General features: G+C 47.2%; 1 protein-coding gene across 2 annotated transcripts; it reads left to right on the top strand.

Annotated features, from left to right (window-relative positions):
• The first annotated feature begins 320 nt into the window (after positions 1–320).
• On the top strand, positions 321–12930 carry LOC124691863 (biogenesis of lysosome-related organelles complex 1 subunit 2-like). 2 transcript variants are annotated; one of them, XM_047225142.1, is made up of 3 exons: positions 321–521; positions 12018–12266; positions 12606–12930. In XM_047225142.1, the coding sequence occupies exons 1-3, from the start codon at positions 408–410 to the stop codon at positions 12612–12614; spliced, it is 372 nt and encodes a 123-aa protein (XP_047081098.1). In that variant the 5' UTR covers positions 321–407; the 3' UTR covers positions 12615–12930. The 2 variants fall into 2 exon arrangements, with proteins under 2 accessions (XP_047081098.1, XP_047081097.1); XM_047225141.1 differs by lacking the exon at positions 12606–12930 and having other exon boundaries at positions 326–521; positions 12018–12501.
• The last annotated feature ends 2671 nt before the right edge of the window (positions 12931–15601 follow it).

Below are 15601 nucleotides of genomic sequence, written 5' to 3'. Positions count from 1 at the left end.
ATGTAGCAAAAGCGGGTTATTTTTTTTTGCTACCGGGAGGTATATTTTGCTATATTTAGTAAAAGCAGATCTGGCTGTCTAAGATGATCGACCCGAGGGCTGGGAAATCAGATCCCCGGGGACGCCCAGCAGTTTCCTTTTGCTATAGCCAAAGTCTAAAGCAGTAACCAAATACTAGTAGACTTCAGTTTATGCCAGAACTCAGAAAATGGCTTAGTTTATGCCAGAATGCAGAAATTGCAAGCAACCCTTAAACATGGCCTGGCCTTGAGATTGCGCCCGCGTTGTGCGGCCCAGCAAGCTTAACCTCCAAACAGAAATCCACAAAAAAACGAAGTCCACAAACGGACAAGCCCAAGCCAGGTTCCCCTCCAAGACGGCCTACGGCGCTGGAGGAAGCGTCGGCGATGGCGACCCCGGCGAAGGAGGCGGCGGTGGCGGCGGGGAAGAGAGATGAGCTCGCGGATTCGCTGGCCGAGCTCTTCACCAACGTCTCCCTCATGGTCCGCGGCGAGCTCCAGGTCCGTTCGCCGCCCCCACTCCGTTTTCCGGCACATAGTTCGCCGGTTGCGGCTGTAGTTTGCACTATTCAACTTAGAAGACGATCAAATTTGATTCAGAGATGCACATGGCCCATTCCCTACTTCTGATTGACCAGCCAACGCGATAGAACCATGCCATAACCATAGTGTAGAACCCTTCGTTGTTGGTTCGTTCAGGTTTCGTAGTCTGATTGGTGGTTGGTGCACGGGTTATCCAGGTATTTTTCTGATTTGATGTGATCACGGGGATTCGTTAACGATTGTCTGAACAGGTAGCCACGCCAACCCCATTGAAGGCGAGCAATCACTAATCAGGTGGTGTTAAAGTGGCTTTTCTGTCAGTGAATTTGTAGCCCTAGATGAATACCCCCATTCTTTTGGCACCACTAATAGCTATGCAACACTTCACAATTATTTCTCATTAATGCTTGAATGTGCAAATTTTGGTTGGCTATATGGTGATTTCAACTGGTTCTTTGGAGCCTACGCTATGTGGTCTGTACTTGGTTTCTTTGCTTTTTGAGAGACTGAATACTTCTTCAGTTCTAAAAATGCATAATGTATTGTAGCTTGGAACTTAATATTTTTTTTTGAGGAATCTACGGTAGGCTAAAAGCCAGACTGAACCATTTTTTCAAAAACCACAATGGGAGACAAAGTTCTCTACAAGTTTAAGATCCAACAATAAAGAAAAGGAGAGAGCTATAGCTAAAAAAAGAAACAATCGAGAAAAGACCGAAAACAAAGCTGCTAGTCATAAGAAAACACTGAAGAAATACCTAAATATTACAATAGGACCTGTACAAAAATTTATACCGGGGATGCAAGGTAAACAAACATGACCGCCCAAACCCTGAAGAAGAGCCCTGCTACGAACGTTGGAGCATCGATGAGTCCAAAGAGAAAGGTCATCTGCATATCAACGGAAAACCCTGGAGAGGCTCATTTTCATTTCTAGACACTGGCGTTTCTTCTCTTCCAAATCTTCCAAAGGGCACAAATAATTACCGAAGATCTGACTTTGCATACGGATTCACGCCCCCAAAGATCCCAGATCTAAAGAAATAGATGTGGTTTCATTTAACATGTCAATGGTATGGCTGTGCAAGTAGACATGTATTCAAATTGGCCTCATAAGCCACATAGCATTTGCTTTGCTCTTCTTTTATATACTGGATCAAAAGAAGAAAAATAAGATGTCACGGGTTGGGAGAGGATTGGATCGTAGGTTGTAGTTGTGATCGGTGGGAGGCTTAGGGCGATAATCCCGTAGGCCTATGGTTGGAGAAGGAGGTGAGGATAGGCGCCTAGGCGCAGGGAGCAAGAGGTGAGAGATTGGATTAATTCTGCTTGTTCCTTGAAACTCATAGGGATGGCTTTATATAATAGCCAATTACGTGAATTTGCATCTAACTCTAACTCTAGTTTAGGTAATTGGCGGGGTAACCTTCTTCGGGACTAAACCTTTCCAATTATACCCAAACTCTACTAACTTAAACTAGGAGGACTCTAAGGGGCCGCGGGGCCCTTGCCCTTGCGACGGCCGTAGGCTTGGCCCCACATGACATCTCCCCTCCATTCCGAAACGGCTTGTCCTCAAGCCGGAAGTCCGCATAGCGCTCCCTAAATGCGGTGACATCCTCCCAAGACGCCTGCAGACGCAGGCTGGCCTTCCCATTGAATGAGCACCTGTCGGACTCCACGAGCAATCCGCGCACGCAATGCTTGTACTGGAGTCGGATGAACGCGTCCCCGAAATAGCGGAGGAAGCCGTGGAGGACTCGTCGGAGGCGGACCATGGTACTTCTTGAGGACCCCAACATGAAACACGTTATGAATGCGGGCACGAGGCGGTAACTCCAGACGATATGCCACCGAATCAATCTGAGCGAGGATCTTGAACGGCCCAAAATACTTGGGTGCCAATTTGCCTTTTGCTCCCGCTCCCAAGAACGCCGGCCGGCCGTGCTGCAGACGAAGCCAAACCCACTCGCCCACATCAAAGGCAATAGCCCTATGCTTGACATCATAAAAGTGTTTGTATTGCTGAGCTGCTTGAAGGAGACGGTCACGGACATCCAGCAAGAACTGGTCGCGGTCCAGAATTTGTCGCTCCACCGCCTGATTACGAATCTCGCCTGGAGTATAATCACGAATAGACGGAGGGTCACGGCCATACACAATCCTAAAAGGTGTGTCCTTCAGCGCCGAGTGATAGGAAGTGTTAGTACTCAGCCCATGGTAACCATTGAAGCCACTGGCGAGGCCTATCCCCAGTAATGCATCTAAGGTACATAGTGATGACCTTATTCACTGCCTCAGATTGGCCGTCCCACTGTGGATGGAATGCGGAACTCATGTGTAAGCGTGTACCCGCAGCCACAAATAAAGCTTTCCAAAATCCTGAAGTGAATACCACATCTCTATCCGAAACAATGGATGTAGGAAAACCGTGAAGACGAACAATATGGGAGAAAAACTCCTTAGCAACCGTCTCAGCAGTATATGGATGTGCCAAAGGAATAAAATGGGCATACTTGGAGAAACGATCCACCACTGTAAGGATGACACTCTTACCACCCACCTTAGGTAATGCCTCAATAAAATCCATGGAGATGTCTTCCCAGACACGAGATGGTACTGTCAATGGCTATAAGAGTCCAGCGGGATGAAGCTGCTCTGTCTTATTGCGTTGACAAACTGTACAAGCACGAATATACTGCTGCAGGGCGGACCGTGCTTGTGGCAAATGAAAATCCCGGCGGAGGCGATGCAAAGACTTCGGATACCTTCATGACCATCATCGTGAGCTGCCGCCAAGACCTCCCCGACAAGCGGCGACGAGGAGGCACATAAGCCCGTTGCTCGGAACGTAACAATGCCGTCGACCAATGCCCAAGGTTGTCCCAACTCGCCCGACTCAAGTCTGTTCCCGAAAGGCGACCAGTGTCGGGTCCGTGTGCGCGGCCTGACGGAGAGCCTCAAATAGATCAAAAGAAGTCCCGGTGATAGCGCAGGTATGGCCAGTAGCAACCTCACGGCGAGAAAGAGCGTCGGCGACAATGTTCTGTCGTCCTGGTTTCTCTACTCGTAAAGTCAAAGCCCAAAAGCTTGCCAACCCAATGATGCTGCGGGATTGTGGCCGTGCGCCGGTCCAGCAAAAATTTGAGGTCTGTAATGATCGGCTTTGACAATGAAAGCACGACCCCGGAGATAAGGGCGCCAATGACGCACGGCTTGAACAAGCCCTATGAGTTCCCTCTCATATGCGGCTAGAGAAACATGTCGTGGAGCGATGGGTTTGCTGAAGTAGGCAATTGGCCCTTCTCCCCGATGCATCACGGCACCAAAACCAGATCCAGAGGCATCACATTCCACAATGAACGGAGCTGTAAAATCAGGCAACTGAAGAACCGGTGCAGTAGTGAGTGCAACCTTAAGGGCCTCAAATGCGGTCGCCGCCTGGTCAGTCCAGAGAAATCCATCCTTCTTCAGTAGTGCGGTGAGGGGCCGCAATGGTGCCGAACCCCTTAATGAACTTGCGGTAGTATCCCGCCAAACCCAAGAATCCCCTCACAGCTCGAATCGTACGGGTGCCGGCCGGTCGACCACGGCGAGGACCTTATCGCCGTCCATGGCCACTCCTTCCGCGAGATGACGTGTCCCGTATAGGCCATAGATTCCTCCCCAAAAGAGCACTTGGAGCGCTTGAGATACAACCGATGTGTGCGCATAGCCTCCAAGACGAGCTTGACATGGCGAAGGTGGTCCGACCACGAGGAACTGTATATCAAAATGTCGTCAAAGAAAACCAGAACAAATCGACGAAGGAAAGGTCCAAGTACATCGTTCATCAGTGCTTGGAAGGTCGCGGGCGCATTGGTTAACCCAAATGCCACCACCACAAACTCGAAAAGGCCCTCATGAGTGCGGAACGCCGTTTTGTGGATGTCTTCCGGGGCCATTCGAACTTGATGGTAGCCTGATCGTAGGTCCAGCTTCGTGAAAAATCGGGCGCCTTTCAGCTCGTCTAGCAGCTCATCCACAACTGGAATAGGGAACTTGTCCTTGATGGTGACCATGTTGAGACCACGAAAATCGATACAAAAACGCCATGTACCATCATGCTTGCGTACCAGAGCACAGAGTGACGAGAACGCCGACGAGCTTTGGCGGATAAGGCCCCTAGCGAGCATCTCTGCACATTGACGTTCCAGTTCATCCTTCTGAATAGCCGGGTAGCGGTAGGGCCGGATGGCGACGGGCTGCGTCCCAGGAATAAGGTGAATATGATGGTCATGAGCGCGTGGCGGCGGTAGACCTTGGGGCTCGGCGAAGACGTCCGAGAACGCGGCCAGGAGGCTGTCGAGAAGAGCTCTGCCCTCGCAAACATGTAGGTGTGCAGGCCGGCCCGAAGAACCAAGACTCCGTCCACTCCACCCGATGGTCCGTGTGCCAAAACGACATCCACTGAGTGGTGAAATCCCACACAATGGGTCCGAGCGTCTTGAGAAAACGTGTACCAAGCACAACGTCAAACCCGCCCAATGGAATGGCGTGCAAGTCGACCAAAAAAATTTCCGTGTCAATTGTGATCGCTGCCTGCTTGAGTAGTCCACGGCAAGTAACCCGGTCCCCATTAGCAACGGTGACTCCAAGGCGGCGATCAGATGAGAAGGGCAACCCCACAACAGTGGCCAACTCCTCGTGAATGAAGTTATGCGTACTACCAGAATCCAGCAGGGTGTAGGCTTTTGGGGAAATTGTGGATGGGGTTGGTCCCTTGGACCTCCACACCCTCTCATATATATAGCTCAACTTAGGCTTACATGTTAACTCATACACTAGAATAGTCTAGACACTACTACTATACTAACACTCCCTAGAATACTCTAGACTTTGCTAATAAACTAACTTAGATTCTAGCACACTACTTGGAATATTCTAGACTTTCCTAGGAGACTACTAATCTCCAATTCCCCTAGAGCATTCTAGACTCTACTAGAGTACTATTACACTAATCTTAGATTCCAACACTCCCCTCAAGATGGGCGATGGATATCTATCATTCCCATCTTGTTACATGCCAACAAACATTCCTTACTACCTAATCCTTTGGTTAGACAATCTGCTATTTGTTCTCTAGAGGTTACATGGCTTAACTTCAAGGTTCCTTCGTCAAGCCGTTCTTTAATGAAGAATCGATCTATTTCCACATGCTTTGTTCGGTCATGCTTTGAACGGGATTGTTAGCAATGTTTATTGCTGACTTGTTGTCGCACCAAAGATTCAATGGCCCTCTCCGCGGTAGCTTCAATTCGATAGGAGGCCTTTCATCCATAACATCTCACACAAACACACCGCCATTGCTCTATACTCTGCTTACCGCGATTGATCTTGAGACCACATGCTGCTTCTTGCTCCTCCAAGATACCAAGTTTCCTCCTACGAAGACACAAAAGCCCGATGTTGACCTTCGTCATCAAGGCAACTTGCCCAATCGGCGTCACAATATCCCTCCACACTCAAGTGCCCATTGGCCTTGAACCATAGACCTTTTCCGGGACTTCCTTTCGGATAGCGTAAAATTCTATAAGCTGCCTCTAGATGTCCACTTCTTGGGTCATGCATGTAGCGGCTCACCACACTCACGGCATAAGATATATCGGGTCTCGTATGGCATAAATAGATAAGTCGACCAACAAGCCGTTGGTAGCGCTCTCTATTAGCTGGATCTCTCGACTGAGCACATAGGCGGTGATTTTGCTCAATAGGAGTTGAAGCGAGGCCGACACCCAAGCATACCGGTCTCATTGAGTAGATCCAACACATATTTCCGTTGAGAGATAACTATTCCTTTAGGAGATCTCGCAATCTCAATACCCAAGAAATACTTGAGTTGTCCTAGATCCTTAACCTCAAATTCTCTGCTCAATCTCATCTTCAACCGGCTTATTTCATCATTATCGTCTCCAGTGATAACAATGTCATCCACATAAAGCTGCAAGGATGGTAATACGACGCCACCGAATGCCTATAGAACACGGTATGATCCCTATTACATTGCTTGTAACCCATATTGCGCATGGCTCTCCGGAACCTATCAAACCATGCCCTTGGTGACTCGCTGGAGACCATATAAAGACTTCTTCAATCTGCACACCTTCCCCGGGTGTTGGAGTTACTAAAGCCAGTGGAATGTCCATATAAACTTCTTCCCGAAGATCTCCATGCAAGAAAGCATTCTTGACATCCAGTGATGCAAGGGCCAACCAAAGTTAGCGGCACAAGAAATAAGAGTTCTTATAGTACTCATCTTTGCAACGAGCGCAAAGGTCTCGTCATAGTCAATCCCATATGTTTGACTGTAACCCCTTGCCACCAACCTTGCCTTGTATCGTTCTATTTTCCCTTCTGGGGATTGCTTCACGGAATACACCCATTTGCAAGTAACTGGACGTTTTCTAGCTAGAAGAGTAACAAGATACCATGTATTGTTCTTCTCAAGAGCTTTCATTTCCTCCAACATGGCCTCGTACCACTTTGGGTCTTGTTTTGCTTCTTTCCAATCTCTTGGGATCACCACAGATTGCAATGATGCGATGAAGGCCGTGTAGTTCGTAGATAGAGATGCATATGATACATAATTAGCAATGTCATGCTCCTCCTGGTACAAATTTGGAGGTTTTCTAGCTGCAGCTCGGGTTCCTTTTCTTAAGGCAATGGACAAGTCCATTGAATCCCTCGTAATAGATGGACCTGCGTCATCAGACAATTCATCGGTTTCAACACCTGTTGGAGCATGTTGCTCCCCTACTCGTGTGTCACTTGTCGTGGGAACTCGTTGTTGCACATGTTGCTCCCCGCACTTTGTGTGTCACTTGTCGTGGGAACTCGTTGTTCTTCGTTGCTCATCTTCGCGATTTTCTCCGTGTATACACTTTCAAGTTCTCTTCCTCGTTTGGCTTTCTCCATCTCTCTTCACTTGTAGCTTGTCTCCTTGTAGACACCCTTAGATTTTCTTCCTCATTTGGCTTTGTCCATCTCTCTTCACTCGTAGGAGATGGAATTGAACCAACAACAACTCTGGATGGTTCATGTTCCTTTGTCCTCAAAAGTTCACTCTCCACTCTCGACTAGCTTCGATTGTGCTAGGAGAGTCAAAGTCAAACAACGAGCTGAGGTCCGTCTTCTCTCCATAGAACGGCTCAGACTCTCTAAATGTCATATCCATGCTAACAAATGTTCTCCGCTCACTAGGGCTCCAACACTTGTAGCCCTTTTGTCCGGATGGGTATCCAATGAAGATGCACTTCACGAGCACGAGGATCCAATTTTCCCACCGAAGGTCTATGGTCTCTAACAAAGCAAGTACACCCAAACACCTTTGGCGGAACGATGAACTCATTTTGGCCATAGATCATTTCATATGGAGTCTTCATCCCAAGCACTCTTGAGGGCATCCGGTTGATGAGATAAGTAGCGATCATAACCGCTTCACTCCACAAGAATTTGGGCACATTCATGGTAAACATAAGTGATCGAGCCACCTCCGAGCGGATGACGATTCTTCCTTTCAGCTACTCCATTACGTGGAGAAGTATCGGGACATGAAGTTTGATGAAGTATTCCTTTTTGGGAAAGAAAATTGCCAAATTCATTGTTCACATACTCCAGTCCCATTATCCGTCACGATAATTTGAATACTAGCGTTGAAGCGATTTTGGACATATGCATAGAAGTCCTTGAAGCATGTAAGCACCTCACTTTTATGTTTCGGAAGATATATGCAAGTCATTCGGGAGTAGCAATCAATGAAGGTGACAAAATACTTCATCCCGCTAACGAGAGACCACCGGGAAGTCCATACATCGAGCGAATCGGTACAAAGGGCAACGTGCTCCGCGAGTCCACGACTCACATATGATGTCCTGGTGTGTTTTCCAAACTCACATGCATCACACACAAGTTTTTCTTTGTCCACCTTCTTCATTTCTTCAGGGAATATCTTACTCATAGTATGAAAGGACATATGGCCCAATCGACAATGTTGGAGTATCAACCTTGCCTCATCATCATTGGTAACAACTGTGAGAGCAGTGCACAACGCTTCATCGGTTTTCCTTCTATCCAAGTACCACAATCCCTTATGTCTCACACCTATCCCAAGCCTCCTTCCAGTCTTCCTCTCTTCAATTATACAATTATATCTATCGGCAATTATTCGACAATCAATATCATCAACCAAAGAGCTCATAGACACCAAACTCACCGGAAACGATGGAGCATATAATACCGAAGACAATGTAATGGACGGAGTGCATTTCATCGTGCCGACCCCTTTCACGGAGTTGATAAGTTCCATCGGCTGTTTGGATTGTCTCTTTATGCATGGGTGGATGTGGAGTATATGATGCAAACTCACTCCACTTACCCGTGACATGTGCTTGATGCTCCCGAATCCAGAATCCAATTTGAACAAGTTCCATTTAATGCGGGAGCCGACTTGAGATTGCTTCTTCGTTTGTGCAAGATTCACACAATTTCCTAGGACAGTTGTTTTTCCACTTTGTTTTGGAATTTCTGCACTCTCCCTTGATTGTCTCAACTTCTCAATCTCCTTGAGCAATTGAGTCATTTTCTCAAGTAGCTTCTCAATTGTTTGATTCTCCCCCATTGATCAATATTGCTGAAAATCACCAACAAACCAGCTTATGTGCTTCTTCTCTTCTCTGCTATATTTGACCTACTCTTGCGGATCTCTCGACCCCTCCGGATCTTTCTTCCGGCTGCACACGCAGCTTAGGTTTCTCCTCCGTCCTCTACTCGCACACGCAGAAATCAACACCTTTGCTTCTCCCTCTCCACTTGCAAGCCACAAGCAGTCTGCACCTCACCCAGCTGCTCCTTCACCACCACACCGAACTTTGCAAGATTCACCACCACTCCGAACGCTGCAGACGGTTGGCTCCGCACCTCTGCGGCGGCTCACATCAACACTTCTACCGGGCAGCACTCCACTCCTCTGCCCGTCCGTTGTATTTCCCCTGGATTTTGCGGAACTCCACCTCACTCCACCGAATCACCACAGGCAGCCCGTAGCACACACCATCACTGCCTCTAGCTCTGATACCATGTAGGCTTTTGGGGAAATTGTGGATGGGGTTGGTCCCTTGGACCTCCACACCCTCTCATATATATAGCTCAACTTAGGCTTACATGTTAACTCATACACTAGAATAGTCTAGACACTACTACTATACTAACACTCCCTAGAATACTCTAGACTTTGCTAATAAACTAACTTAGATTCTAGCACACTACTGGAATATTCTAGACTTTCCTAGGAGACTACTAATCTCCAATTCCCCTAGAGCATTCTAGACTCTACTAGAGTACTATTACACTAATCTTAGATTCCAACACAGGGCTACCAGGTCACGATCCCCGATACGTATAGCAACCTGCATGGTATCGCTGGTGGGAATTCCAGTGACAGCGAGAAGTGAAATTTTGGCCTCCTCATGTGCATCTGCTAAGGGCTCCTCCTCGTCGTCAGCGGATCGTATGTAGAACGGCCGTTTGCGGCGATGTCCCCGCACAAACTTCTCGTCACAATTGAAACACGGAGTTCTTGGCACGGCGGTCGTCCATCTCGAGCGGGGGTGAGCTTTTTGAAAACGAGTGCCGGTGCTGACCCGGCTGATTCTTGGGCTGCCGGAGTGGGGCTGGCTGCGGTCCCGGACGGGCGGAGTGGCCGAGTCGCGGTTGTGGCGGCTCCGAGTAACAATGTTCGGGTGCTCGAAGGATATGGCCAAGTCCATCGCGGCGTCGAGCGTAGCAGGTTTCAGCATCTCCACCTGCGTCTTCATGGGCTCTCCCAAATTATTGGTGAATATATCCCGCTCCTCGGCGTCGGCGATTGGCTGGATCCGTGAGAGATTTTCGAGGAAGCGCTTGGAGTAATCCGCGACAGTGCCAGTGCGGCGTGTCGAGATCAGCTCACCGAAGGGGTTGGCGCGCGTCGGTGGTCCGAAGTGGTTGGAGATTAGGGTCTGAAACTCGCCCAAGACGGTCGCTGACCCTGTTTTGCCTCGAGGTGGCCGTACCATAAGGCGGCGACGTCGGTGAGGTGGTACGAAGCCAAACAGGTCTTATCGGATTCCTGCGTTCGCTGACCGAGGAAGAAGAGGTTGCAGCGCGTCAATCATGGTCGTGGGTCGCTTGCCCCATCAAAGAGGGGAAAGTCGATTTTGTAGAGGCGGGGGGTGCGATCAGATGCGTCCGCCATGGCCGGCGGTACACCAACCCTGGCCGTAGACGTTGGCGCCTGCATGAGCCCTAGGCCGCCAAGTTGGGGCGCGCCCTTCCCTTCAAGGCGAAGGAGAGCGAGATTGTGGGCACGTTGTCGCTGAAGCGTATCCGCGATATCGCCACTGAAACTTTTGGAGCGTCTCGGCGATGGACTTGAGGGTGGCGCGGTCCTCCGCACGTTCAGCCCTTGCTTGGTGATTTTCATCGGCGAGGCTGGTGAGGGTGGCGAGCACGGATTGGTGATCCTCCTCGCTGTTTGGCGATGATCTCGGCTAGGGTTTGCGGAGGTGGCGGCGGAGGCTCCATGGCAGCCGCCGGGATCGAAGATGAATCTGATACCAAGTTGTCACGGGTTGGGGGAGGATTGGATCGTAGGTTGTAGTTGTGATCGGTGGGAGGCTTAGGGCGATAATCCCGTCTGCCTATGGTTGGAGAAGGAGGTGAGGATAGGCGCCTAGGCGCAGGGAGCAAGAGGTGAGAGATTGGATTAATTCTGCTTGTTCCTTCAAACGCATAGGGATGTCTTTATATAATAGCCAATTACAGAATTTGCATCTAACTCTAACTCTAGTTTAGGTAATTGGCAGGGTAACCTTCTTCGGGACTAAACCTTTCCAATTATACCCAAACTCTACTAACTTAAACTAGGAGGACTCTAAGGGGCCGCAGGGCCCTTGCCCTTGCGACGGCTGTAGGCTTGGCCCCACATGACATAAGATCAATGACATTAAGTGACCTTTCCATAAAATGGAGGTGATTCACCTGGTGATGTGCTGTTTTGTGCTATGTAGCGTACCATGCAACTTTTTGGTACTGTACCTCTGAAGTAAATGGATTATTTCACATTTGGCAACAAAGTGTTATCACTATTTGAATAATAAATGCTGTACTTCGAGTTTCGGCAGAAAGGGACTGTGGTAGCTAAAAGTAATGAAACATACTGTAGATAATAACTTCACCAAACCATTTACGTTGTGCAAAAGTCAAGAGATGATTAACTTCTACTTAGTCTGAATCTTAAGTACTAATACATTGCAGGTTTAATTTTCTGAAAGGTTAGCTCTACCTCGCTAATGCTTACTCTAGGGGTTACTGATCAACATTTGATTTTTGTTAGCAGTTTTTCTTTTTCTTTTAAGACATCACTCACATTGTTTTCAGGGAACTAACGGCCAGCTAGGACTACTCGAAAAGATGAATCAACGTGTGGCAGATGAATACAATAGCTATGGAGACGTTGCATCTGGTCTGCGAGTCTTCGTGGAGCAACTGAATGAGAAAAACCAAGGGTTTGAGGAGTACACGTCCCAGATTGACGCGATAGACCATCAGGTGACCGAGTTTGAGGCGGTGGTGTCCATGCTCGATAAGCATGTCTCCGTGTTGGAAAAGAAAGTGAAGTCTGTTTATCACATTGCTCCTACGCAATGATTCATCTTTTTGTTTTCTTTTTGCAACAATAATTGAGCATATCTGTAGTAACCAGATACATGTGCATGGAATGCTCACACTGTAGTCCTAATGTTTCCACCATTGTTGTAATTGTTGTAGTGGAATTGAATAGCCAAGTTGTGTGTTGCTTTGGCATTTCTCCACTACCACAGTGAAAAATAGACAGCACCGTAAGATTATTTTCCCACCTGTCCTTCCTAAGGTGAATGCTATGGAACTAATGGATCTGATTATACTTGCAGAACCTAATCATGCAATCCCCCTAAACTATTGTGCAATGGATCGGCCTCCGTTGTGCAGCTGTGATGGTTGGACAGGCGTGTCATTCTCCGGTGCACATCCTACAAAGATTCCCGCAAATTTTCAATTCTTGGAACAGATCGTACGGGCTGGTCAATGGCATGTGGTGCAGTGGAGCTGAAGCCTCTGCCATTGAAATTTTCTTGTTCCGGAGCGTTTTCACATGCAACTTGGCACCATTATCATTGCAGTTTGCTACCGCCTTTCACTTGCACGTTTTGTCTTTGTCGACGTTGTAAGCAGCCTTGAACTCCCAATTTGTGTATAAGTAGGGTTATCATTGAAAGAAGTGGCCAAATCTTAATCTTTAGTACTCCTCCTAGGCTCCTACTATCTTTCAATAGTTTGATTTACAATTTTCCAATTTTTTTTTTTGATAAAGGATGCTTTATTACTTTTGGGAAGCAATTACATCGGATAAGCTTCATCGTCGAGAGGGAAACAGCCCGGATCACCAGCTAAGACCCCTAAATGACCGCTCGGTGATAAAGGAGGTGGGGGTGCAAAGACAGCCAGGAGGTTTGCCTAGAAGCAGCCACCCTTTAAAGAGTGCGTAATAGCTCATCTGATCGAGCGCCCTTGCGCTGAAGATGAACGGGGCTAAGCGATCCGTCGAAGCTGTGGGATGTCAAAATGCATCGGTAGGGGAGCGTTCCGCCTTAGAGGGAAGCAACCGCGAAAGCGGGGGTCGACGAAGCGGAAGCGAGAATGTCGGCTTATAACCAGGATGCACACAGCCGTTTATGATAGTCAAGTCTAGAATAAAAAGATGTAAAACTAGAAATTAGGCGAAATACATATCGGAACGATGAATCGTAAAACGGCTATGATGGGGGTGGGGCTTCAATCCGTAGACTATGCTGCCACCCATGTAGGGAAAAAGTATCCCTCGCCGTAGCCTCCAATCGTGTACAGACCTCCGTAAATAGGTCTCGGTTCTCCATACGTCGAAGAGGCAACCACGAACGAAGAATCGGATAACTTGCAACAAAGAGGAGTTAATGTCGTTAAAAATCTTGTCATTTCTACTCGACCAAAGCGCCCAGATTATCGCTAGGCCCCCACCCTAAGAAGCAACTTGAACCTTGAATCTATACCATGAAGCCAATTACCAAAGACATTGGCCACACTAGTGGGAGGATACAAGGTAGACGCTACTTGGATGACAGCGATCAAATAGATCTCGCAAGCCTAGCTTCGGAAGAAGAGGTGTTTAATAGTTTCATCATGATGACAAAAAACACATCTAGAGCTTCCTTGCCAATTCCGCTTAACAAGATTATCTTTGGTGAGGATGACTCCTCGACGAAGGTACCATCCAAATTTTTTGATTTTTAGCGGTATCGTCATCTTCCAAATTTTCTTATTATTATCAACTGGTAAATCAGAATGGATTATGGCATTGTATAATGATTTCACCGAGAAAGAGCCATCTACATGTAAATTCCACCTAAATTCATCTGGTTCCGGTGATAGAATAACATCCCCCAACCTATGAATTAAAGCATTCCATGCCTCTAGCCATCTACAATTTTCCAATTGTGTAGCGATCATGCCGTAGATTCAACTAGTCAAAGCCTCGAACCAATCAGAGGAAGCAACCTTTTGCCGTCCACTTCCAACAGGAGTTTACTTACTCCACTCTAACCGAGTTTATTTATACACTGCTAATTACAAAACGATGGCCAGGATTGGATAGAACAAAACAACACGAACCATAGCCAAATCCCCTTATCGTCAGCACCCGTGAGAGGAAGACATCTGAGCCAGGGACCCATTTGGGGCGACAAAGCTCTCATTTTCGTTGATTTGGCCTCGTCTCGTCTGCTCAAATGTCAAGTCGAAATGTACTAAATTAAGCAAATGCTACATCAGCTTCTTCACAAACAGACGAGACCTTTCTTGTACAACGACGCTTGCCCGTTGGAGAAGTTATAAATAACAGCACGAAAACGACCCATGTACTTCAGTTTTCTTGGAAAACTAATGTCGCTCGTTAAGTCAACTCTCATATACTCCAACGCTGCTGCTCTTAACAACCCTGACTGTGGGACCATGCACAATCTTGGCCCCGTTCGTCAGAGAGAGAACGGGAATCGAGTTGACGGTGGGTTACGGTTTAGTGGTGTGCGAAGGTAGGCATCTCCTTGGCCGGAAATAATGGCGTCCCCACCACAGGCCATGGCTCGAAGCTGCCTTCCCCATCCTATCCAGCGCATCTCCTCTGAGGTTGTTGCTGGATTGGCCCCTCGACCTTTCCATAATTGCGTTAGCAGATTGTGTCGGCCTTCCTCTGCTGCTCATTTCTTTTTTGTCTTTGTTTTTCTTTTTTGGTTGAAAGAGAGATGGTCCTTTTAGTATGGTTTGCATGAATGGAACCAACACACTCTCTCCGTTTGGAAAAAAAAGTAACTCCGCTCTGTCTAGATACGCCACATACTAATGGAAGTTATATTTATTGTTTTTGGTTTGAATAATTAGATTTAGACATCTCGTATGGTGCTAAATATAGGAGTGGTTTGCTGATTGGTGATGTTTGTTGGTAAAGCCCTAGTGAGAGTCATTGCATACGTATTCTCTCCATCTTAAACTATAATGCTTACTTTGACTTTTTCATCCATACATAATATACGTATAGTGCATATAATAGCTTGAAAAATATTTACAATACAGGTACAAATGATACTTCATGGATTCCAAATTATTGAGCATATTTGGTTAGATTTGGTCTAGATACATGTATATCTAGACACCTTTTGGTGTTTATCTCATTTTGACAAAAAAACTGCATCAAGTAATTTGGAACATATGGGCATTATTCTAATTATGTGTGCAATCCATAAACCTTTGCATGAACCGATGGCCGGGCTTTTCAGTGCACACATAACTATCGACCTCTCATATTCCTAGAGTCCATGCTTAGTCAGGCTCAAGTGAATTACTCGTCATAATAACTAAATTTATAGTTTTAGAGTAATAGAGAACATTTTAAT

Source organism: Lolium rigidum, chromosome 2 (assembly GCF_022539505.1).
Source record: "Lolium rigidum isolate FL_2022 chromosome 2, APGP_CSIRO_Lrig_0.1, whole genome shotgun sequence".
NCBI classification, from domain to species: domain Eukaryota; kingdom Viridiplantae; phylum Streptophyta; class Magnoliopsida; order Poales; family Poaceae; genus Lolium; species Lolium rigidum.
The sequence above is the reverse complement of the archived record's forward strand: the minus strand, read 5'-3'. Positions and strand labels throughout refer to the sequence as shown.